Source organism: Haematobia irritans, chromosome 1 (genome assembly GCF_050003625.1).
Source record: "Haematobia irritans isolate KBUSLIRL chromosome 1, ASM5000362v1, whole genome shotgun sequence".
NCBI classification, from domain to species: Eukaryota; Metazoa; Arthropoda; class Insecta; order Diptera; family Muscidae; genus Haematobia; species Haematobia irritans.
Genome location: NC_134397.1, coordinates 57,896,687 through 57,921,887, shown reverse-complemented (window position 1 = coordinate 57,921,887; position 25,201 = coordinate 57,896,687). Strand labels below are relative to the sequence as shown.

Genomic DNA, 25,201 nt, shown 5'->3' with positions numbered 1-25,201 from the left:
ATATTATTTCTATAGAAAATTTTGCCAAAATTTTATTTCTATAGAAAATTTTGCAAAAATTTTATTTCTATAGAAAATTTTGCAAAAAATTTTTCTATAGACAATTAAGCCAAAATTTTATTTTTATAGACAATTTAGCCAAATTTTTATTTCTATAGAAAATTTTGCCAAAATTTTGTTTTTATAGAAAATTTTGCCAAAATTTTATTTCCATCGAAAAGTTTGCCGAAAATGTTATGTCCATAGAAAATTTTGAGCATTTTTGTCAAAGACAAAATTTTATTTTTATAAAAAATTTTGCCAAAATATTTCTATAGAAAATTTTGTTAAAATTTTATTTCTATAGAAATTTTTGCCAAAATTTTATTTCTATAGACAATTTTGCCAAAATGTTATTTCTATAGAAAATTTTGCCAAAATGTTATTTCTATAGAAAATTTGGCAAAATTTTTATTTTTATAGAACATTTTGTCAAAATTTTATTTCTACAGCATTTTATTTCCATAGAAAATTTTATTTCCATAGAAAATTTTGCCAAAATTCTTTTTCTATTGACAATTTAGCCAAAATTTTATTTCTGTAGAAAATTTTGCCAAAATTTTATTTCCATAGAAAATTTTGAGCATTATTGTCAAAGACAACATGTGTCGATATCGTCTCCTTTTGCCAAAATTTTATTTCTATAAAAAATGTCAAAATTTTATTTCTATAGAAAATTTTACCAAAATTTTATTTCTATAGAAAATTTTGCCAAATTTTTATTTTTATAGAAAATTTTGCCAAAATTTTATTTCTATAGAAAATTTTGCAAAAATTTTATTTCTATAACAAATTTTGCAAAAATAATATTTCTATAGAAAATTTTGCTAAAATTTTATTTCTGTAGAAAATTTTGCAAAAATTTTATTTCTATAGAAAATTTTATATCTAAAAAAAAAATTGCCAAAATTTTATTTCTATAGAAAATTTTGCCACAATATTATTTCTATAGAAAATTTTGCTAAAATTGTATATCTATAAAAAATTTTGCCAAAATTTTATTTCTATAGAAAATGTTGCCAAAAATTTTATTTCTATAGAAAATTTTGCCAAAAATTTTTTTTCTATAGAAAATTTCGTCGAAAATATATTTCTATAGACAATTTCGCCGAAATTATATTTCTATAGAAAATTTTGCCAAAATTTTATTTCTATAGAAAATTTTGCCAAAATTTTATTTCTATAGAAAATTTTGCCAAAAATTTTATTTCTATATACAGTTTTGCCAAAAATTTTATTTCTATAGAAAATTTTGCCAAAAATTTTATTTCCATAGAAAATTTTGAGCTTTATTGCCAAAGACAACATGTGTCTATCTCGTATCCTTTTAGGTGTTGCAAAAATATGCACTAACTTAAAACACCCTGTTCCACAGTGTGGCAAAGAGTATAAAATGTCCAAAATGGTAGGGGGAAAACAGCTGTTTCGGACAATTTATTTCAATTAATATACAATATTGACAAAGCCGATCATATACGGTTGAGAATGGGCATGTGTATAAACACGTCTACTTTCCCGAAACACACAAATTTTCTAGAATACACAGTCACTCACACTTCCACAGGTTGAGCGATACACCCATACAAAAAAAAAAGAAAAACGTGAGACAAAATATTTGTCGGATCACCCTAGTATTCATTTGTAAATCCTTCCAATATAGATTTATTTATATATAGCCGTATTATTTTTATTAAAGGCCTTAGATAAGATCATTTCGTTACATCTTCTACTGGCAATATAAATATATATGCGTTGTGATTTTATATATATAAAAATACCAAAACAATAGAAACACTGAAGAAAATGTTTTTTATATCAAAAAGTATTCAGATAATTGTCCATCAAATTTTTTTCTTGGATATGACCTCGAAAACAATTTCAGTTCAATGACCTAAATTTTCTAGCCATTAATTAATTTTACCTTTCCTATAGTGAATGTATCATTTCACGTGCCGCACAGTGTGATCATGAACTTGAAATAGAAAATGATTTTTGGCAGCATATTTAATTGCCAACACTGACAATAAAAAACAAAAAACATTACCACGCTTTAACAAAATTTTAGTTTTCTTGTTTATAAACAATGACCACAAGCAAATGCTATTATTGGCAAATAATGCAAGTATTTTATTTATTTATTTCCATGTAGTTAATACGTGTGCAATCTCCTGAAGGTATAAAACGTATTGAAATTTCACCAAAGGCTAACCTCAAGGAATTATTTCAATCTGTTCAGGATGCCTTAAAAGTTGATGGATTTGGATTATTTAAAGAAAGAAATCTTACCAAGGAGGTAAACGAAATCAAAAACTTTATAAATTACTAATGAAAATTCTTTAAAAAAAAACAAACTTTTAGATTTACTCACACACTTCACAAGATGTTGGAAGTCTGTTTAAACACGGTGATATGGTTTATCTCAAACAAATGGCTGGTACATCAAAAAGAGTAAGTTTATTTCATATGACATATGTCATTTGGGAGAATAGGGCCCTTATATATTTTCTATATATTTATTTTCTTCTAATTTATTTTTAGCGTACCAGTATTGATAATTTTGTGAATAAACCATCAACGAGTGCTGCTTCCACAAATAATGATTTTAAACCATCTGCATCGATCGTTGAGGATGATGTGGATATATTATTAGCTAAAGAAGATGGCCTAATAAAAAGGGATAGAGATAGCAAGTTGTAAGTATGAAATATTTTTCTTTTATAAAATCATAAAAATTAAAAATAAAATCTAGTAAAAAAGACAGTAAGTTCAGATTTAATCAAACTCATATGCCATGCAATGACATCACAATCAAAAGTTTGGTAAATTTTTCGTTTAAATCGAATTTACTTTTGTTTTTTTTTTTCATATTTTGAAAAAATCTACTTTTGACAAAATTTTCTATAGAAATAAGGATTTTGAAAATTTTTTCTATAGAAATGAAATTTTACAAAATTTGTTATAGAAATAAAATTTTGACAATTTTTTTAGAAATAAAATTTTGACAATTTTTTTTTACAAATAAAATTTTGACAAAATTTTGACAAAAGTTTCTACCCGTGTAAAAATTGGTAGATCTGACCAGATATTATTAGATCTCCTGCCATATCTGGTTAGATATGGTGGTATATGTAGGCAGATCTGGTCAGATCCGAAAAATGGTAATATCTGATCAGATCTAATTCTAAAGGAATTAGATCTGACCAGATCTCAAATTTGGCCCACATCTAATTATATCTAATTTGATATAATTAGATGTTAATATATCTAATTATATATAATTTGATCTACAAATTCAAAAACCTACCCGTTACACATGATATTACCGTAAGTAATAAAACGAACTATATTATATAATGTACTATATTATGATTTACATTAATAATGATAAAACTGAGATCATCATACATTTCATAGATGATTAGGAACTAAATTGTGACAATTCAATAAAAAATAAAAATAAAAAATGAAAAATGAAAACATAAAAGTCTAAATTGTGTAAAGTCAGCACTATTTGCGGCGTTTGATTTCTCCAAGGCGCTGGGACATTGCTATCTCGACATCGTTCTTAGATTGGGGCTCCCAATTTCTCTCTTTTGCAACCCGGAACGAAAAATCTAAAGACGGCAAAAGAATTTATCACTACATTTGAAATTTGTATGTTTAGTATATGTATATACTTACCAATAATTGCCTCTCTGGCTCTATAATTAAGGGCAACAACTGGCTCTAATTGACGTTCCAATCCTTGCGCCCTTGGAGGTTGTCCAGAATGTTTATTTTAAAAACGCCTTCCAGAAGCTTTCGCGCCACATGGGACGATTTGTGTGATGTCCCCAACGCCATATTATGGATGATGGCACGACAATATATGTTATTGCCTATGCACATCATCTGTAAAGATAAAAAAAAAATTAAATTAAACTCCTGGATATGTTGAAAAGAAAATCATTTTATGACCTATGTGCTATGTTCTTTCAAACAAAACGAATATTCGAAGGCAAAATTGTATATGAATGGAAATCATCCAGGGCATTGCGAAACATTTCATTTGTCTAAATTCATTGATTCAGAAAAGTAGACAAGAAAACAACGTAGGTTTTGATCGAAAACCAAAAATCAAAAAATACTTTTGACAATTATTACCCTAGCTCTTGTTACCTTACTTTTTCATCAAAATTGCTTCCTAGGAGCTGCTCGTCATCATTATCATAACGTTGGGAAGATTCCTCTACCGCAACAGCTGGCAATGTCTGGGTTTCTTTTAAGGCAGCGAGTTGCTCCTCTGTCTCTTTGATTTCTTTTTTGTAGAACAACCATTTCGTCTTCCTGAAAGAAAAATCAACAAGTTTATAAAAAAAATATAATACCGAAATACTCAACTTACCTCGTCACTGGACGTAGGATACGCGTCTTTTAATATTTTTTTTTATTTGCGATTGCCCGTTGTTTTTTATTTTTGTACATTTTCTTTAATGACGCCAACCAGCTACGCATGTGTGCTTATGTTTCAGTAAATGATTTTCAAAACGGCATTTTTCAAACGTTTGTTTTTTATTTTAACTGCATTCGGTTAGGTGTTGTTGAAAATTATAGAAAACTAGATGTAATTTTTTATACCCACCACCATAGAATGGTGTTGGGGGTATAATAAGTTTGTAACACATCGAAATATCGATTTCCGACTATAAAAAGTATATATTCTTGATCAGGGAGAAATTGTAAGACGATATAAGAATGTCTGTCTGTCCGCCTGCATGTCTGTTTTAATCACGTTACAGTCTTCAATAATGGTACTGTGTATCGGTACAGTTATTGATATATCCCCCTTATAAACCCGCCGTCCGATTTTGGGTCTAGATTCTGTACGTTTTTAGGAACCACAATTAGGTGTGCTGAATTTTGTGTGTATCGGTGCATGTTTTTGGCATAGCACCCATATAGACTGATCTCCCGATTTAACTATTTGGGCTTATTTTAACCGTAGTTTTCATCTGATTTGCTTGAAATTGTAACGGATTTAGCCTCCATATAAACCGATTTCACTTCCTGAGGGTATAGAAGGCGCACTGAGTATGAAAATTGCTTGAAACTGAAAGCAAAAATTTCCAGATTTTACTTTTCGTAATAATTTGAGTAATGGTGGTAAAAATCTACAGATTTTTGATTTCAAATCAAGGCGTTATTTCATACATACGTAGAATCTTTAAACTTATCTTCGGGAAGCGTACTGGATGAACTGGTTGAACCTCCCTGAAATTCTAAATATTATCAAGGCAACTGAAATTTATGATTGGATACTTTTTTACTCAATACCAACGCTTTCCTCCATACTGCCAGAAGAGTATTATCAACATTGGATTTTACTTGTAGTATGTTTAAACAATTTACTTTTGCGAAAAATCTCAAATTAGACTTTGAAAGATACCTATGTGCTATTAAAGTACTTTGTTAAATAATTTGAGAAATTATATGGAAAACATTGTATGACATATAAATGTGAAAAATAAAAAAATGTTTGCTATTTCCAATACTAGTGTTTGATTTATTGTCATACATGTACGATTAGATATGGTCCAATATATGCTAGATGCAATTAGATATGACGCCATATATAAATATATACATTTATATCTTATTAGATATAGTTTATATAATTAGATATAACAATATATATGCTGAGATCTGGCATTATATCTAATCATATATAACACAATATGTGTCATATCTATGTAGATCTAATTATATCTGCAACCATATATGATCAGATATATTTAGATAGACTTTGATATAATTATATATGATCAGATCCACCAATTTTTACACGGGTACACACAAAAAATTTTTTTTCTGATTCAATCACGAAATTAATTGATCCAATTAATTTTTAATTGAAATGTCTTCAATCACAGAAATGGTAGTATCAATTAAAAAATTAATTGAAGGTCAATTAAAAAGTTAATTGATCCAATTAAAAAATTAATTGATACTATTATTTTTGTGATTGATTTTTGTTTCAATTAAAAAATATGTTGAATCAATTAAATTTTTAATTGAATATTTTTTAAAACACAATTAAAATTTTAATTGGAAAAATTTTCGTGAAATTTTTTTGTGTGTATAGAAATAAAATTTTGATAAAATTTTCTATAGAAATAAAATTTGGACAAAATTTTCTATATAAATAAAATTTTGACAAAAGTTTCTATAGAAATAAAATTTTGATAATTTTTTTAAAAATAAAATTTTGACAAAATTTTTTTAGAAATAAAATGTTGACAATTTTTTTATTACAAACAAAATTTTGATAAAAGTTTCTATAGAAATAAAATTTTGATAAAATTTTCTATAGAAATAAAATTTTGACAAAAACTTCTATAGAAATAAAATTTTGACAAAGGTTTTTCTATAGAAATAAAATTTTGACAAAGGTTTCTATAGAAATAAAATTTTGACAAAAGTTTCTATAAAAATAAAATTTTGATAAAATTTGTCTATAGAAATAAAATTTTGCAAAAATTTTCTATAGAAATAATATGTTGACAAAAATTTCTGTGTAAATAAAATTTTGACAAAATTTTCTATAAAAATAAAAGTTTGGCAAAATTTTCAATTGAAATAAAATTTTGAGAAAATTTTCTATAGAAATAAATTATATTTCTATCCAAAATTTTTCTATCGAAATGTAATTTTCAACAAAATTTTCTACAGAAATAAAATTTTGCAAAAATTTTCTATAGAAATAAGAATTTTGACAAATTTGTTTATAGAAATAAAATGTTGACTAAATTTCCTATAGAGATGAGAATTTTGACAAAATTTTCTATAGAAATAAAATTTTCTATAGAAAAAAATAAAATAATGACAAAATTTTCTATACAAATAAAATTTTGACAAAATTTTTTATAGAAATAAAATTTTGACAATTTTTTTTAGAAATAAATTTTTCTATAGAATAATTTTCTATCGAAATAAAATTTTGACTAAATTTTCTATAGAAGTAAAATTTTGACAAAATTTTCTATAAAAGTAAAATTTTGACATAATTTTCTATAGAAATAAAATTTTTACAAAATTTTCTATAGAAATATAATTTCGACGAAATTTTCTATAGGAATAAAATTTTCACAAATGTTCTATAGAAATAAAATTTTGGCAAAATTTTCTATAGAAGTAAAATGTTGACAAAATTTTCTATAGAAATAAAATGTTGACATTTTTTTTACAAATAAAGTTTTGACAAAATTTTCTATAGAAATAAAATTTTGACTAAATTTTCTATAGAAGTAAAATTTTGACAAAATCTTCTATAGAAATAAAATTTTGACAAAGATTTCTATAGAAATAAAATTTTGACAAAGGTTTCTATAGAAATAAAATTTTGACAAAAGTTGCTATAGAAATAAAATTTTGCAAAAATTTTCTATAGAAAAAATATGTTGAAAAAATTTCCGTGTAAATAAAATTTTGACAAAATTTTCTATAGAAATAACATTTTGACAAAATTTTCTATAGAAATAAAATTTTGACAAAATTTTCTATAAAAATAAAAGTTTGGCAAAATTTTCAATTGAAATAAAATTTTGAGAAAATTTTCTATAGAAATATAATTTTCCAAAATTTTTCTATCGAAATATAATTTTCAAAAAAATTTTCTACAGAAATAAAATTTTGCAAAAATTTTCTATAGAAATAAGAATTTTGACAATGTTTTTTATAGAAATAAAATGTTGACAAAATTTTCTATAGAGATGAGAATTTTGACAAAATTTTCTATAGAAAAAAAATTTGATAAAATTTTCTATAGAAAAAAATAAAATAATGATAAATTTTTTTATAGAAATAAAATTTTGACAATTTTTTTTAGAAATAAAATTTTGACAATTTTTTTTAGAAATAAAATTTTGACAAAATTTTCTATAGAAATAAAATTCTGACTAAATTTTCAATAGAAGTAAAATTTTGACAAAATTTTCTATAGAAGTAAAATTTTGACATAATTTTCTATAGAAATAAAATTTTTACAAAATTTTCTATAGAAATATAATTTTGGCAAAAGGAGACGAAATGGTCACATGTTGTCTTTGACAATAATGCTCAAAATTTTCTATGGATATACAATTTTTCGCATACTTTTCTATAGAAAAACTAGTTTCTATAGAAATAAAATTTTGGCAAAATTTTCTATGGAAATAAAATTTTGACAAAATTTTCTATGGAAATAAAATTTTTGCAAAATTTTATATAGAAATAAAATTTTGGCAAAACTTTCTATAGAAATAAAATTTTGGCAAAATTTTCTATAGAAAGAAAATTTTTGCAAAATTTTCTATAGAAATAAAATTTTGGCAAAATTTTCTATAAAATTAAAATTCTGGCAAAATGTTCTATAGAAATAAAAATTTGACAAAATTTTCTATAGAAATAAAATTTTGGCAAAATTTTTTATTGAAATAACATTTTGACAAAATTTTCTATAAAAATAAAATTTTGGCAAAATTTTCTATAGAAATAAAATTTTTACAAAAATTTCTATAGAAATAAAAATTTGATAAAATTTTCTATAGAAATAAAATTTTGACAACATTTTCTAAAGAAATAAAATTTTGACAAATTTTTTCTGTAGAAATAATTTTTTTTATAGAAATAGAATTTTAACAAAATTTTCTATAGATATAAAATTTTGCAAAAAAATTCTACAGAAATAAAATTTTGCAAAAATTTTCTATAGAAATAAAATTTTGACAAACTTTTCTATAGAAAAAAATATAGCAATAAAATTTTGCAAAATTTTTCTATAAAATTCGGAATTCGAATTTAATCATATATGACAACATCAAGTTGAATTTAATCATTCACACAAAAAATTTTTTTTCTGGTTCAATCACGAAATTAATTGATCCAATTAATTTTTAATTGAAATGTCTTCAATCACAGAAATGATAGTATCAAAATTAATTGTAGGTCAATTAAAAAATTATTTGATCCAATTAAAAAATTAATTGATACTATTAATTTTTGTGATTGATTTTTGTTTCAATTAAAAAATTTGCTGAATCAACTAAATTGTTAATTGAATATTTTTTAAAACTCAATTAAAATTTTAATTGGAAAAACTTTCGTGAAATTTTTTTCTGTGTTTTCATCCGTCTTTTTTCGTGTTCGTTGATTTTTCTTACATTACATTTTAAAGGGTGATTTGTTAAGAGCTTGATAACTTTTTTTTTTTAAAAAAACGCATAAAATTTGCAAAATCTCATCGGTTCTTTATTTGAAACGTTAGATTGGTCCATGACATTTACTTTTTGAAGATAATTTCATTTAAATGTTGACCGCGGCTGCGTCTTAGGTGGTCCATTCGGAAAGTCCAATTTTGGGCAACTTTTTCGAGCATTTCGGCCGGAATAGCCCGAATTTCTTCGGAAATGTTGTCTTCCAAAGCTGGAATAGTTGCTGGCTTATTTCTGTAGACTTTAGACTTGACGTAGCCCCACAAAAAATAGTCTAAAGGCGTCAAATCGCATGATCTTGGTGGCCAACTTACCGGTCCATTTCTTGAGATGAATTGTTCTCCGAAGTTTTCCCTCAAAATGGCCATAGAATCGCGAGCTGTGTGGCATGTAGCGCCATCTTGTTGAAACCACATGTCAACCAAGTTCAGTTCTTCCATTTTTGGCAACAAAAAGTTTGTTAGCATCGAACGATAGCGATCGCCATTCACCGTAACGTTGCGTCCAACAGCATCTTTGAAAAAATACGGTCCAATGATTCCACCAGCGTACAAACCACACCAAACAGTGCATTTTTCGGGATGCATGGGCAGTTCTTGAACGGCTTCTGGTTGCTCTTCACTCCAAATGCGGCAATTTTGCTTATTTACGTAGCCATTCAACCAGAAATGAGCCTCATCGCTGAACAAAATTTGTCGATAAAAAAGCGGATTTTCTGCCAACTTTTCTAGGGCCCATTCACTGAAAATTCGACGTTGTGGCTCGTTAGTAAGTCTATTCATGATGAAATGTCAAAGCATACTGAGCATCTTTCTCTTTGACACCATGTCTGAAATCCCACGTGATCTGTCAAATACTAATGCATGAAAATCCTAACCTCAAAAGAATCACCCTTTACTATCTTTTTCAGATGCCGACATGCTGCCAATGGCTGTTGTGTCCATTGCTCACCTCTGGAACCCTACAATGAGAATTATCTCAAAGAACAGAAAATTAAACATTTATCATTTAACTCATACATACGCAAACAAACATCGGGCATTGATCGTGGCAAATATATGGTATTCGAAGATATCAATTGTCGTATTAAATCCGGTTGTCGCGAACATCCACCATGGCCCAAGGGTATCTGTTCGAAATGTCAACCATCGGCTATTACTTTAAATCGTCAAATCTATCGTCATGTGGATAATGTAATGTTTGAGAATACAACAATTGTTGAAAGATTTTTAAATTATTGGCGTACAACTGGACACCAAAGAATGGGTTTCCTTTATGGCACCTATGAAATAAATGCTGATGTCCCGTTGGGCATTAGAGCTAAGGTGGCGGCTATTTATGAGCCACCGCAAGAGTCTACTAGAGACTCCATAAGATTATTAGAAGATGAGAGTGCTGCAGATGTGGAAGAGGTGGCTAATGCATTAGGATTGAAAAAGGTGGGTTATTATTGGTGAAATGTTTTTATTTATTACATTTTTTAAATGTAATTATTTATTTCCAAAGGTGGGCTGGATTTTCACTGATTTAATTACGGATGATCCTGCCGCTGGTACGGTAAAACAATTACGTGGCATTGAAACACATTTCCTGACAGCCCAGGAATGTATTATGGCGGGAGAGTTACAAAATCGTCATCCAAATCCTTGCAAATACGCTTCCAATGGTGTATTTGGTTCAAAATTTGTCACAGTTTGTGTAACAGGTTAGTAAAAAATTTGGTATAAATTCCCACCGATAAATTTATGTATGAATTAATTAACACTTTTTTGTATATTTCCTAAATGAATAGGTGATAGCACCAAACAGGTCCATATGGAGGGTTATGCCGTATCGGCCCAATGCATGGCCTTGGTTCGTGACAATTGCTTAATACCCACAAAAGATGCTCCCGAATTGGGTTATGTACGTGAATCGACTGATAAACAATATGTTCCAGATGTCTACTACAAGGTAAGTGGAAATTATTTTCAAAAGAGATGTAGTGCTCCAGCAGAATTGTTACGCCATCGTGAATTATTCCAAATGAATTGAAATGGGAAGTGGAATTGGTTTTAGAATTTGGATAACAGCAACACGATTGAAAATCGGTCTATAGATTTTTTCTCAGAACTTTCGGTAACTGAGTATAAGTACTTGAAACCCCTTGACAAGATTTTTCTTCCCCGTTTATGGTTAGTTGAGTTTTTTGTTTTGTTTTGTTTTTTATTTTATTTTTTTTTTTGTGAGAATGATATTGGCTTACCTTGACCATTGTCCTGTTTTACAAAATAAAACTCATACAATTTTGCATTAATTGCCCATTTATTGTTAAGACACAGACATATACAACGAGTTTTACATTTATAATTTCTATAATGATATTTCTATAAGTGTATTCGCACAAACTTACGTTAGATAATCCACTACTTTCTTCGTTTTGCTATTTCATTTGTTTCGAAAACGTTGAAACAAAAACGATATAAATATAAATTTTATAGATTGATTAAAAAAAATAGTTTTACACAGTTGCATCGTACCGTTGTGTTCTTAGAATATATTTTTTCTTTAATCAGTAGGAAGGATCGAAGATGTTATAGACTAACTAAAATCTATAAAGGATAAACGAATAATACTACATAAATAGATAGTTTCATCAAAATATGTTTTCAACATGCAGCGTTAGACGACAAGTATGGAGTTTTACGAATATTTTTATTAATTTGTTTTTTTTTTTTTTTTATTTATTTATGGGTTTTGTATTACTTATGAAATTTAGGTATTTTTTATATTTACTTTCGTTAGTAAAAGTTCTTATTTTGTATGGTTACACTGGACAAGTATTTGACAAAATATAAAAATCATTTCTATAGTTAAACCAAACATTTTTAGCTCATATCGGGTGGCTGATATGTATTGCCAACCATTGCTATAATTGCTAAGCCGCTCATCTGGCAGCTGATTGATTTATTCGAATGATAGTTCATTTGATTTATTGCATTCAGATTAGAATTTCATCTTAACACCATGCGTTGGCTAAACTACAAGGGTAGATTAAGCAACAGATAGAAAATTTTGTCAAAATTTTATTTCTACAGAAAATTTTGTCAAAATTTTATTTTAGAAAATTTTATCAACATTTTATTTCGATAGAAAATTGTGTCAACATTTTATTTCTATAGAAAATTTTGTCAACATTTTATTCCTAAGAAAATTTTGTCAGAATCTTAATTTTTGCAAAATTTTATTTCTAAGAAAATTTTGTCAAAATTTTATTTCTATAGAAAATTTTGTAAATATTTTATTTCTATAGAAAATTTTGTCAAAGTTTTATTTCTATAGAAAATTTTTTCAAAATTTTATTTTTATAGAAAATTTTGCCAACATTTTATTTCTATAGGAAATTTTTGCAAAAGTTTATTTCTATAGAAAATTTTTTCAATATTTGTTTCTATAGAAAATTTTTGCAAAATTTTATTTCTATAGAAAATTTTATTTATATAGAAAATTTTTGCAAAATTTTATTTCTATAGAAAATTTTGTCAAAATTTTATTTCTATAGAAAATTTTTGCAAAATTTGTTTTGTTTTTGCAAAATTTTATTTCTATAGAAAATTTTTGCAAAATTTTTTTTCTACAGAAAATTTTTGCAAAATTTTATTTATATAGAAAATTTTTGCAAAATTTTATTTCTGTAGAAAATTTTTGCAAAATTTTATTTCTGTAGAAAATTTTTGCAAAATTTTATTTCTATGGAAAATTTTTGCAAAATTTTATTTCTTTAGAAAATTTTGTCAAGGTTTTATTTCTATAGGTATTTTTATCAAAAGTTTATTTCTCTAGACAATTTTTGCAAAATTTTATTTCTATAGAAAATTTTTGCAAATTTTATTTTTATAGATTTTTTTTTCAAAATTTTTTTTCTGTAAAAAATTTTGTCAAAGTTTTATTTCTATAGAAAATTTTTGCAAATTTTATTTTTATAGATTTTTTTTTCAAAATTTTTTTTCTGTAAAAAATTTTGTCAAAGTTTTATTTCTATAGAAAATTTTGTCAAAATTTTATATCATTTTTGCAGAATTATATTTCTATAGAAAATTTTTTAAAATTTTATTTCTATAGAAAATTTTATTTCTATAGAAAATTTTGTCAAAATTTTATTTCTATAGAAAAGTTTGTTAAAATTTTATTTCTATAGAAAATTTTGTCAAAATTTTATTTCCATAGAAAATTTTGTCAAAATTTTATTTCTATAGAAAATTTTGTCAAAATTTTATTTCATTTTTGCAAAATTTTATTTCTATAGAAAATTTTGTCAAAATTTTATTTCTATAGAAAATTTTGCCAAAATTTTATTTCTGTAGAAAATTTTGTCAACATTTTATTTCTTTAGAAAATTTTGTCAAAATATTATTTTTATATACATTTTTTTTTATTTCTATAGACAAATTAAGTCAAGTAATGATCTAGTGTGACAACATTCTTATTAGCACTAGTTCGGTTGGGTTGACATTGTATTGCTCTATCAATTCGGCAAACGAACCAAAGATTGATTTTTTGTTTTTTGATAAATAAAAACCTGAGCGAAAACTAAACAGTATTTTGAATATAAAGACAAAATATAAAACAAATTGTCTGCTGAAATGTATGTAGTTTGTTGAAAATGGATGAAATGTGAACATTTCGAATTTGATCTTAGTTTGTTTTTTTAATTGTATTGCACTTAATTATTTTGAAGTTTTATCTTCAGAATCGAGTTACGTTGAATGTTGTTGTCGTTTATATAATTTGCAAAATCATAATAAAATTTGCAAAATCATAATAAAAATCATATATAAAATATATATGTTGTAGCCCTTGATTTCCCATGGGGAGGTTGCAGTCCTTGGACAAGGACGTGGTCCTTGTGTCGACCCCGGTACGAAGAACCGACTGCAGTGAGGGTCGTAAACCACGTAGTTGAGAGCGTTGATGGCATTAGCAAATAATTTGCAAAATACCATATAAAACAAAATTTCTTTCGATTTCACATCTGTCTACCAGCTATGTACATAAAACATACAATAATAATTTTTATGAATATATTTTCTATACGTATTAAATCGTCTCCATATCACGGTTGCCACAATTGGTAGAATTCTACCCAAAAATGGTTTGGTTACAGAAATAAAATTTTGACAAAATTTTCTATATATATTCCTCTCCAACTAAGAGGTACTTCAAATTTTCTATAGAAATAAAATTTTGACATAATTTGCTATAGAAATAAAATTTTGACAAAATTTTCCATACAAATAAAATTTTGATAAAATTTTGACCAAATTTTCTATAGAAATAAAATTTTTACAAATTTTTCTACAGAAATAAAATTTTGACAAAATTTTCTATAGAAATAAAATTTTGAAAAAAATTTCTATAGAAATAAAATTTTGACAAAATTTTCTATAGAAATAAAATTTTGACAAAATTTTCTATAGAAATAAAATTTTGACAAAATTTTCTATAGAAATAAAATTTTGACAAAATTTTCTATTGAAATAAAATTTTGACAAAATTTTCTATAAAAATAAAATTTTGACAAAATTTTCTATAGAAATAACATTTTGACAAAATTTTCTATAGAAATATAATTTTGACAGAATTGTCTACATAAATAAAATTTTGACAAAATTTTCTATAGAAATAAAATTTTGACAAAATTTTCTATAGAATTAAAGTTTTAACAAAATTTTCTAAAGAAATAAAATTTTGACAAAATTTTCTAAAGAAATAAAAAATTTGACCAAATTTTTTAAAGAAATAAAATTTTGACAAAAGTTTCTATAGAAATAAAATTTTGACACAATATTCTATAGAAATATAATTTTGACAAAATTTTCTATAGAAATAAAATTTTGATAAAATTTTCTATAGAAATAAAATTTTGACAAAGTTTTCTATAGAAATAAAATTTTGACAAAATTTTCTGTAGAAATAAAATTTTGACAAAATTTTCTATAGAAATAAAATTTTGACAAAATTTTATATAGAAATAGAATTTTGACAAAATTTTCTATAGAAATAAAATTTTGACAAAATTTTCTATAGAAATAAAATTTTGACAAAATTTTCTATAGAAATTAAATTTTGACAAAATTTTCTATAGAAATAAAATTTTCACAAAATTTTGACAAGATTTTCTATAGAAATAAAATTTTGACAAAATTTTCTATAGAAATAAAATTTTGACAAAATTGTCTATAGAAATAAAATTTTGACAAAATTTTCTATAGAAATAAAATTTTGACAAAATTTTCTAAAGAAATATAATTTTGACAAAATTTTCTAAAGAAATAAAATATTGACCAAATTTTTTAAAGAAATAAAATTTTGACAAAATTTTCTATAGAGATAACATTTTGACAAAATTTTCTATAAAAATAAAATTTTGACACAATATTCTATAGAAATATAATTTTGACAGAATTTTGTATAGAAATAAAGTTTAACAAAATTTTCTATAGAAATAAAATTTTGACAAAATTTTCTAAAGAAATAAAATTTTGACAAAAATTTCTATAGAAATAAAATTTTGACAAAATTTTCTATAGAAATAAAATTTTGACAAAAAAATTTTTGACAAAATTTTCTATAGAAATAAAATTTTGACAAAATTTTCTAAAGAAATATAATTTTGACAAAATTTTCTAAAGAAATAAAATATTGACCAAATTTTTTAAAGAAATAAAATTTTGACAAAATTGTCTATAGAGATAACAGTTTGACAAAATTTTCTATAAAAATAAAATTTTGACACAATATTCTATAGAAATATAATTTTGACAGAATTTTGTTTAGAAATAAAGTTTAACAAAATTTTCTATAGAAATAAAATTTTGACAAAATTTTCTAAAGAAATAAAATTTTGACAAAAATTTCTATAGAAATAAAATTTTGACAACATTTTCTATGGAAATAAAATTTTGACAAAATTTTCTATAGAAATAAAATTTTTGACAAAATTTTCGATAGAAATAACATTTTGACATAGTTTGCTATGGAAATAAAATTTTGACAAAATTTTCCATAGAAATAAAATTTTGACAAAATTTTCTGTAGATGTAAAATTTTGACAAAATTTTCTGTAGAAATAAAATTTTGACAAAATTTTCTATAGAAATAAAATTTTGACAAAAATTTCTATAGAAATAAAATTTTGAAAAAAATTTCTACAGAAATAAAATTTTGACAAAATTTTCTATAGAAATAAAATGTTAAAATTTTTTTCTCCCAATTTTGGTAGATTATTTCTGGCTCGAGCAGCAACCGTGCTTTTTTTCGACAAAAAACAAACTCAAGCTTTTATTGACAAATACTCCACATAACTCAAATCTTCTAGGATGTTAACTTTACCATACACATATAGACAACCTCATATGGAGTAACTTTTCTTTGTGAATGGAATCAATTGATTTTGTTCAGTTTATATTATATACAATACGACCTCGATATATGTATATTCCAAATATTTTACACACATATATAGTTTATCTTATAGATAATTTCAATTAAAATCGAACACAATTTTAGATAAATCGAAAGCATTAAGAAATTTCTAAATCGTGATCTTATATATCTTTAATTATATATGCGTTATATATATATAGAGTTCTTATGAACTACAGCCATATTTATGAACTAGAAATGTATTTATTTATTTTTTGCCTTAAATAATTCTTAACAAGATTTTTATTTAGTTTTATATTAATCGAGATATATATGTATAGAGAATATTTTTGTTCGTTTAATATACATCTATATAACATTATAGGTGGATAATATTTTCTTTTATTTATATGTTTACATAAATATTTTTTTTTTGTATATTTTGATGTTTGACATCAACATATAGAACATATATAGTACATTTGAACATTTGCAATAGATTGCCTATAATTCTGGATTGCATAGAAGTGTATGCATTAAAATGAAACAATTTTTGGCGATTTTTATTTTGTTTTTTATTATTAATATTATTATATTTTTTGTTGTATTGGTGGCAGTTTATTCGAAACAACTTATTTAATCTTTTTTTCTTTTATCTTCAATCGATTCAAATTTAGGGATATTTTAATTCGATTTGACCAAGTGTGGAAATTATAAATTGTCTTTACCGTAATATACTTTCGTGATTTTTTTTTTTGATATGTGATAAAAGTAAAGACGTTCTACAATAGTTTTAATAAATGATCTTTTTATTTTGCTTCAAACTATAGAATGAAACCGACTCATGTATATAGCTCCAGGAAAGATTAAGAAATTTCAATATGTCCAAAGGGTTAGTTAGTATCGGGCTTTCTATTAAGAGGTACAAATTAGTAATGCGAGATTGGCAACAGGTGACTTACACTCAAAAAAAATTACTTGGATCCAAAGATGTTGTCTTTCCCTTAAGGATTTTGGTATTGATTTCAAGTCAACTCGCCAGCTTCTTTAAAATAAAAACATTTTTTAGCGACCTATCTGGCTTTTAATCTAGGATCAATAACATTACATTACGATACACTTACAAAAAAGTGAACCCTCTATTTCACTAAAGCCAATTTAACTTTATTTTAGTTCATGGAATTGTTAGGTTTGGAAAAAGTTTTCTTTACTCCAAAAATTGTTGACGTACGTAGTTCAATTAACAACTACGAAATGGATTATGAACGAATTACTAAATTCGTAATTCTCATAAAATAGTTCATTATTTCTTTAAAATTGTAAATTTTATAATAAATCTATTCACTTACAAACAAATGCCAATTTAAAAATCCAATTTATAACGACTACTCCAAAGTAAAAACTGTATTCTCAAAAAAACTTTAAACCAACGATGCTAAATCCTCAAAATAATTATTAGGCTACACACAAAAAATATTTTTATTAAATTCAATCACAAAATTAATTGATCCAATTAATTTTTTAATTGATCCAATTAATTTTTTAATTGAAATGTCTTCAATCACGAAAATGATAGTATCAATCACAGTTTTAATTGAGCATCCAAAATAATACTTGATTAAAAATTAATTTATTTCATTAGGACATTTCAATTAATTTTTTAATTGATTCAATTAATTTTTTAATTGACGTTGATTGCAAAATTCAATTAATTTTTCAATTAAAAACGAAACTATTTTTAATCGCTATACTATATTTCAATCACTTTCTATAACTATTTTTCATCCTTTTTAGTTTTATTCCAAAATTCATAATTTCAAAACAATTTTAAATTTTAAGAATTTAAAAAGAAAAATATACATCCATAATTTTTTAACTGTCATACTCTTTTGAGTTGGATTAAAAAGTTAATTGTATTAATTAAATTTTTAATTGAAAATTTAAAAACTCTCAATCATTAACTTAATTGACTTAATGTTTCTAGTTTGATTAAAAGGTTAATAGTATCAATTAATTTTTTTTTAATTGAAAAAGTTTTCAACTTCAATCAACTTTTAATTGGGAATATTTTGGTGATATTTTTTTCTGTGTATATTTGTAGCCTTTTTATCTTAAATCTAAATTTCAATTAACAATTAATTGGAGTAATTAAATTCATGATAGTATCACTCAAACTTTTAAATGCACACAAAAAACAAATTTTCTGATTGATCCAATTAATTTTTAAATTTAAATGTCTTCAATCACAGAAATGATAGTATCAATTAAAAATTAATTGATCCAATTAAAAAATTGATACTATTAATATTTGTTTCAGTTAAAAATTTTGTTGAATCATTTAAATTTTTAATTGAATATTTTTTAAAACTCAATTGAAATTTAAATTGGAAAATATTTCGTGAAATTTTTTTCTGTGTGGGCATGAAAAATACTTGATTAAAAAATTAATTGATCTTATTAGCAAATTTCCATTATTATTATTTTTTTTTTTTTTTTAATTGATACAATTAAATATTTAACTGATGTTGATTGGAAAACTCAATATTTCTTTAATTAAAAACGTAACTATATTCAATTGTTTTTTTTTTTTTTTTAACTGTGTTACTTTACGACTGTGTGTTTTTAATTTGATTTAAAAATTTATTGTTTTAAATACATTTTTCATTAAAAATCAAAAAAAAATCCATAATTTATTGTAACTGGCTGAGTTCACACAAAAAAAATTACGAAATTAATTGTTCCAATTAAATTTTTAATTGAAATGTCTTCAAACACAAAAAGGATAGTATCAATCAAAGTTTTAATTGGACATACAAAACACTTGATTAAAAAATTAATTGATTTCATCAAATTTCAATTAACAGGTCGGCTGATAAGTCCCCGGTCTTACAAAGAAAAACACATTTTTTTTGTCAAAATTCGTTTTTATTATTCAACATAGTTTCCTTCAAGAGCGATACAACGATTTTAACGACCTTCCAATTTTGTGATACCATTTTGGTAGTACTCCTTCGGTTTTGCCTCAAAATAGGCCTCAGTTTCGGCGATCACCTTTTCATTGCAGCCAAATTTTTTCCCTGCGAGCATCCTTTTGAGGTCTGACAACAAGAAAAAGTCGCTGGGGGCCAGATCTGGAGAATATGGTGGGTGGTGAAGCAATTCGAAGCCCAATTCATGAATTTTTGCCATCGTTCTCAATGACTTGTTGCACGGTGCGTTGTCTTGGTGGAACAACAATTTTTTCTTCTTCATATGGGGCCGTTTTGCCGCGATTTCGCCCTTCAAACGCTCCAATAACGCCAAATAATAGTTGATGGTTTTTCCCTTCTCAAGATAATCGATAAAAATTATTCCATGTGCATCCCAAAAAACAGAGGCCATTACTTTGCCAGCGGACTTTTTAGTCTTTCCACGTTTCGGAGACGGTTCACCGGTCGCTGTCCACTCAGCCGACTGTCGATTGGACTCAGGAGTATAGTGATGGATCCATGTTTCATCCATTGTCACATATCGACGGAAAAACTCGGGTATATTACGAGTTAACAGCTGCAAACACCGCTCAGAATCATCAACACGTTGTTGTTTTTGGTCAAATGTGAGCTCGCGCGGCACCCATTTTGCACAGAGCTTCCGCATATCCAAATATTGATGAATGATATGACCAACACGTTCCTTTGATATCTTTAAGGCCTCTGCTATCTCGATCAACTTCATTTTACGGTCATTCAAAATCATTTTGTGGATTTTTTTGATGTTTTCGTCGGTAACCACACAAAAAAAAATTTTTTTCTGATTCAATCACGAAATTAATTGATCCAATTAATTTTTTAATTGAAATGTCTTCAATCATAGAAATGATAGTATCAATTAAAAAAATTAATTGAAGGTCTATTAAAAATTAATTGATCCAATTAAAAAATTAATTGATACTATTAATTGTGATTGATTTTTGTTTCAATTAAAAAATTTGTTGATTCAATTAAATTTTTAATTGAATATTTTTTAAAACTCAATTAAAATTTTAATTGGAAAATTTTTCGTGAAATTTTTTTTCTGTGCACCTCTTTCGGGCGTCCACTGCGTTCACCGTCCTCCGTACTCATTTCACCACGCTTGAATTTTGCATGTCAATCAATTATGTTATTGTTGATTTCCCTGGGGCAGAGTCCGGAAACTCATTATCAAGCCAAGTTTTTGCTTCCACCGTATTTTTCCCTTCAGAAAACAGTATTTTATCAAAACACGAAATTCCTTTTTTTCCATTTTTTTTCACAATAACAAAAGTTGCTTCACTAAAGACGCTCTATCTCACAAACTAATTGACTTACAGACGTCAAATTTTGACACGAATCATTTGAAGGTTGGTACTAGAGGTCTGCACAATTCCATTTGTTAATGCAGAGTACACGTGTACTTGCTAAATGAGTACATATATTTGAGAGAGTCGCAAAGCAATTGGTACACATTTTAATGAGCACCAAAAGCCACGAGTAACTTCTTGTTGCTACTCTGATGTCTTCACTACCAACAAACACATATTCCTCTTTCTCTCTTATTGAAGTGTACTCAGAGTGATCACGTCGAGTATGTTGCGAGAGCAAAACTTCATAGAGTACTCCATGTACCACGTGCAGTTTCAGAAATACAAGAAAACATTTACTCTCCATAATATATGTTTTCGGATTGATATAAAGAACGGCAAACGTTAAGGTAAGTGTGTGACATACATAAATATATGAAATATGTGACATACATACATATCTATGATTAATAATAATGGAAAGTTTTGCTTCGCACATAACTGAGCAATACTTGTGGTACCACGTGAAGTGAAGAGAATCCATGTTGTACTTTTTCTCAAGTACTTACATTTTTATTGTTCCTTTTTTTCGGAACACATATTGTTTCGGATAAGTACTTGGTGGTATTTGATAAGCAAGTGTTCTCTTCACTTCACTACTTGCGCTCTGAGAGAAAGACAGTGTATGTACTATATTCGACAGCGAATTGCATACATGTATTGAAAAGTTATTCGATGCAGACCTCTAGTTGGTACTATATAAAAATAATACGCCATCTATGTGTCAGACCGGGGACTTATCAGCCAACCTGTTAATTAAATATTTAATTGATGTTGACTACAAACCTCAATTAATATTTTAATTAAAAACGTAACTATTTTCAATCACTATCTTAACCGACTTAATGTTCAATTAATTAATTGTTTAAATAAAAATTTTCAACTTTTAGTTTGATTTAAAAATTTTTTTAATTGAAAAAAAAATTTTTTTAATTGATAAAGTTTTCAGATTCAATCAACTTTTTAATTGGAAATATGTTGGTGATATTTATTTCTGTATATGATTTGCCTCAATAACTCTTTTTTAAATAATTATTTTTTTGATTGATTTCCCCGTATTCATTTACGAGTAATTATTTTGAGGACATACTTTCCCTATGAAGAATATTCATTTTTGATTCCTTAATGGTGGCTTTCAATGCTGGTGTTAATTAATTGGGTCAGCTACACACAAAAAAAAATTGTGATTCAATCACGAAATTAATTGATCCAATTAATTTCTTAATTGAAATGTCTTCAATCACAAAAATGATAGTATCAATTAAAAAATTAATTGAAGGTCAATTAAAAAATTAAGTGATCCAATTAAAAAATTAATTGATACTATTAATTTTTGTGATTGATTTTTGTATCAATTAAAAGATTTGTTGAATCAAATAAGTTTTTAATTGAATATTTTTTAAAACTCAATTAAAATTTTAATTGGAAAATTTTTGGTGAAATTTTTTTCTGTGTAAGAATGAGCACAGAGTTGGCTCTTGAAAAAAATACTTTATAACAAAAGGGGAAGTTCGTTTGTTTAAAATTTCATTATAGAGGAAAATTATTTTTTCTTTGCGAGTACTAAGGAAAATTATATTTAATTTAGATTTTATCAGAAATATAGCGGATTGATTTAGAAATATTATTCTCTCGGCTTCAAATTCGACTCAATTTTAATACACAGACAATTCGAATAGCTTTGTTATTTTCAATTTTTTTTTTTCATTAAAACTATAAGTTTTCTTCAAACCTAGAATATTTAATATACAAATTGTCACACATAAACGTTTTCATTGAAATAACATCCATAAAATGACCTAAGTATTATTTTAATATTTTTTTTTTTATATTAATAATATTTAGACACACAATTTGGGGTTAAATATTTGTTGTTGTTTTTTTTTATTATATAATTGAGCTTAATAATACCAATTTCTTCGTCATTTAATTTTTTTTTATCTAGACAATATTATCGTTATCGAATATATATAAACATCCAAGAAATATGTTTATTTTTTTCGTAATTTCCTTTTTTTTAGATTGAACGTTGGACTACAATATTCATTTCAAAACTTATATACTAAAAAGAAGTAAAAAACTAATTCGATAGTTTTTCTTAGTATTTTTTTGTTTTTGTTCATTGAAATGCAATATAATATTTATTTATTCTTCTTCTACCATGTGTCGTTTTTTACAGTGGCCATGGTATGGTCTATACAACAGGTATCTTTGTAAAATCAAATGTGAAATTATTTCCATTTGATTTGTTTATTTGAGCTAATAATTTTCATTTTTCTTTAATATTTTTTTTTTTCATAAAGTAAGATGAACCAATTCATTTTCGTAGAGATTAGCCTAATTAAAAATGTTGTCCCTAAATATATATATATTTTTTTTGTGTTTATTTAAATTTTAAATATTTTGATATTTCATTTTGTTTTATTTCACATATACAATGTTTTATAAATGTCTAAATCAAATTTCTTTATAAATGATTTGAAATCTTCAAAATGCAATGTAATGCCCACATATATATAAGATAATCTTCATGAAAATTTTAATTGGAAACATTTTGGTTATATATTTTTTCTGTTCTGTTTAGATAATATAAGGTTTGGTTAAGGGGCAGCCTGTTAGTTGAAAGCTCTCTTCGACCGTAAGTCTATTTTTGTACCAATATAATATGTAATCTGAGGTATCCTCCATCATGGATGGTATATAGAAAATTCTTCAGAAAACTAAAACTCATGGCGTAAAGGCTAGAAAATTTGATGTAAGGGCCTAGGATAGGTTATAGTTTTTAATCTTATTTTGACAACACATGAAAAAACGTCGCACAGTGGTTCCAAATCGCTTTTTTTATACCCTAAACCACATAGTGGTCAGGGTATAATAAGTTTGATCTGCCAAAAAATGTGCCTACCAGAAATATTGATTTTAGACCCCATAAAATATATACCGATCGACTCAGAATCACCTCCTGAGTCGATCTAGCGCTTGGTGTCCGTCCGTCCGTCTGTCCATGTATTTGTTGTTCACAGGATTCCGGTCGCAATTATTAACCGATTTTGATTAAATTTGGTACAGGGAGTTTCTTGGGCGCAAGGACGAACGCTATTGAATTTGGAAGAAATCGGATCAAATTTAGATATAGCTCCCATATATATGTATCGGCCGATTTCGACAAATGGGGTCACGTTGCACGTTTTTACTAACCGATCGTCGTCAAATTTATCGCAAAATAATCTTCTGCATCACCCTTTAAGTCTGCGAAATTTCATCGAAATCGGCTCAGATTTAGATATAGCTCCCATATATATGTATTGCCCGATTTTGCCAAATTAGTTCATAAAACTCTTATTTGTCAACCGATCTTACTCAAAGTTCGCTAAATGTAATCCTCTATAGCACTATGTCATCGAAATCGGTTCAGATTGAGATATAGCTCCCATATATATGTACCGCCAGATTTTTCTAAATTTCGCCATAAAACCCTTATTTATCATCCGATCTTACTCAAAGTTGTCTAGATCCAGTCCTCTATAGTACTAACGGTATGTGCAAAATTTTATCGAAATCGGTTCAGATTGAGATATAGCTCCCATATATATATATATATATATATATATATATATAGCCCGATTTTCCCAAATTTGGCCATAGAACCCTTATTTATTATCCGATCTTACTCAAAGTAGTCTAGATCCAGCCCTCTATAGTACTAACGGTATGTGCAAAATCTCATCGAAATCGTTTCAGATGTAGATATAGCTCCCATATATGTATTGCCCGCTTTTGAAAAATTTACCCCTAATAACCTTTTGTTTGACCATAGAGGCCTCATTTCTTAACTGATCTTACTCAATTTTTGCACAAGGTAACCTTTTGTGGTATTAATCAAACCCGCAAAATATTATGCAAATTGGTTCAGATTTACATATACCTTCCATATATATGCATCGCTCGATTTTCCCAAATTTGGCCATAATACTCTTATTTATTAACCAATGATACTCAAATTTCAAATTTTGATGTACTAGGCGATCGTATTTATACGCACAAATTGTGGTAACAACAGTTACCACTCGTGCCAAAAAAAAATCTAACAAAATTTGAAGATTACCACAAATCTACCAAACAAATATTTCTATAGAAATTTTTGTCAAAACTTTATTCCTGTAGAAAATTT

General features: G+C 25.8%; 1 protein-coding gene across 3 annotated transcripts in view; it reads left to right on the top strand.

The window, feature by feature from the left end:
* Npl4 (nuclear protein localization 4) overlaps nt 1-25,201 on the top strand; it is a 67,425-nt gene that overhangs the window by 14,804 nt on the left and 27,420 nt on the right. For all 3 annotated transcript variants that reach the window (XM_075290470.1, XM_075290469.1, XM_075290468.1), the window contains exons 2-7: nt 2,189-2,332; nt 2,398-2,487; nt 2,578-2,732; nt 10,177-10,705; nt 10,773-10,971; nt 11,059-11,219. In XM_075290470.1, the coding sequence (XP_075146585.1) occupies nt 2,189-2,332; nt 2,398-2,487; nt 2,578-2,732; nt 10,177-10,705; nt 10,773-10,971; nt 11,059-11,219 (1,278 nt within the window). The remainder of the gene's footprint in view (nt 1-2,188; nt 2,333-2,397; nt 2,488-2,577; nt 2,733-10,176; nt 10,706-10,772; nt 10,972-11,058; nt 11,220-25,201) is intronic.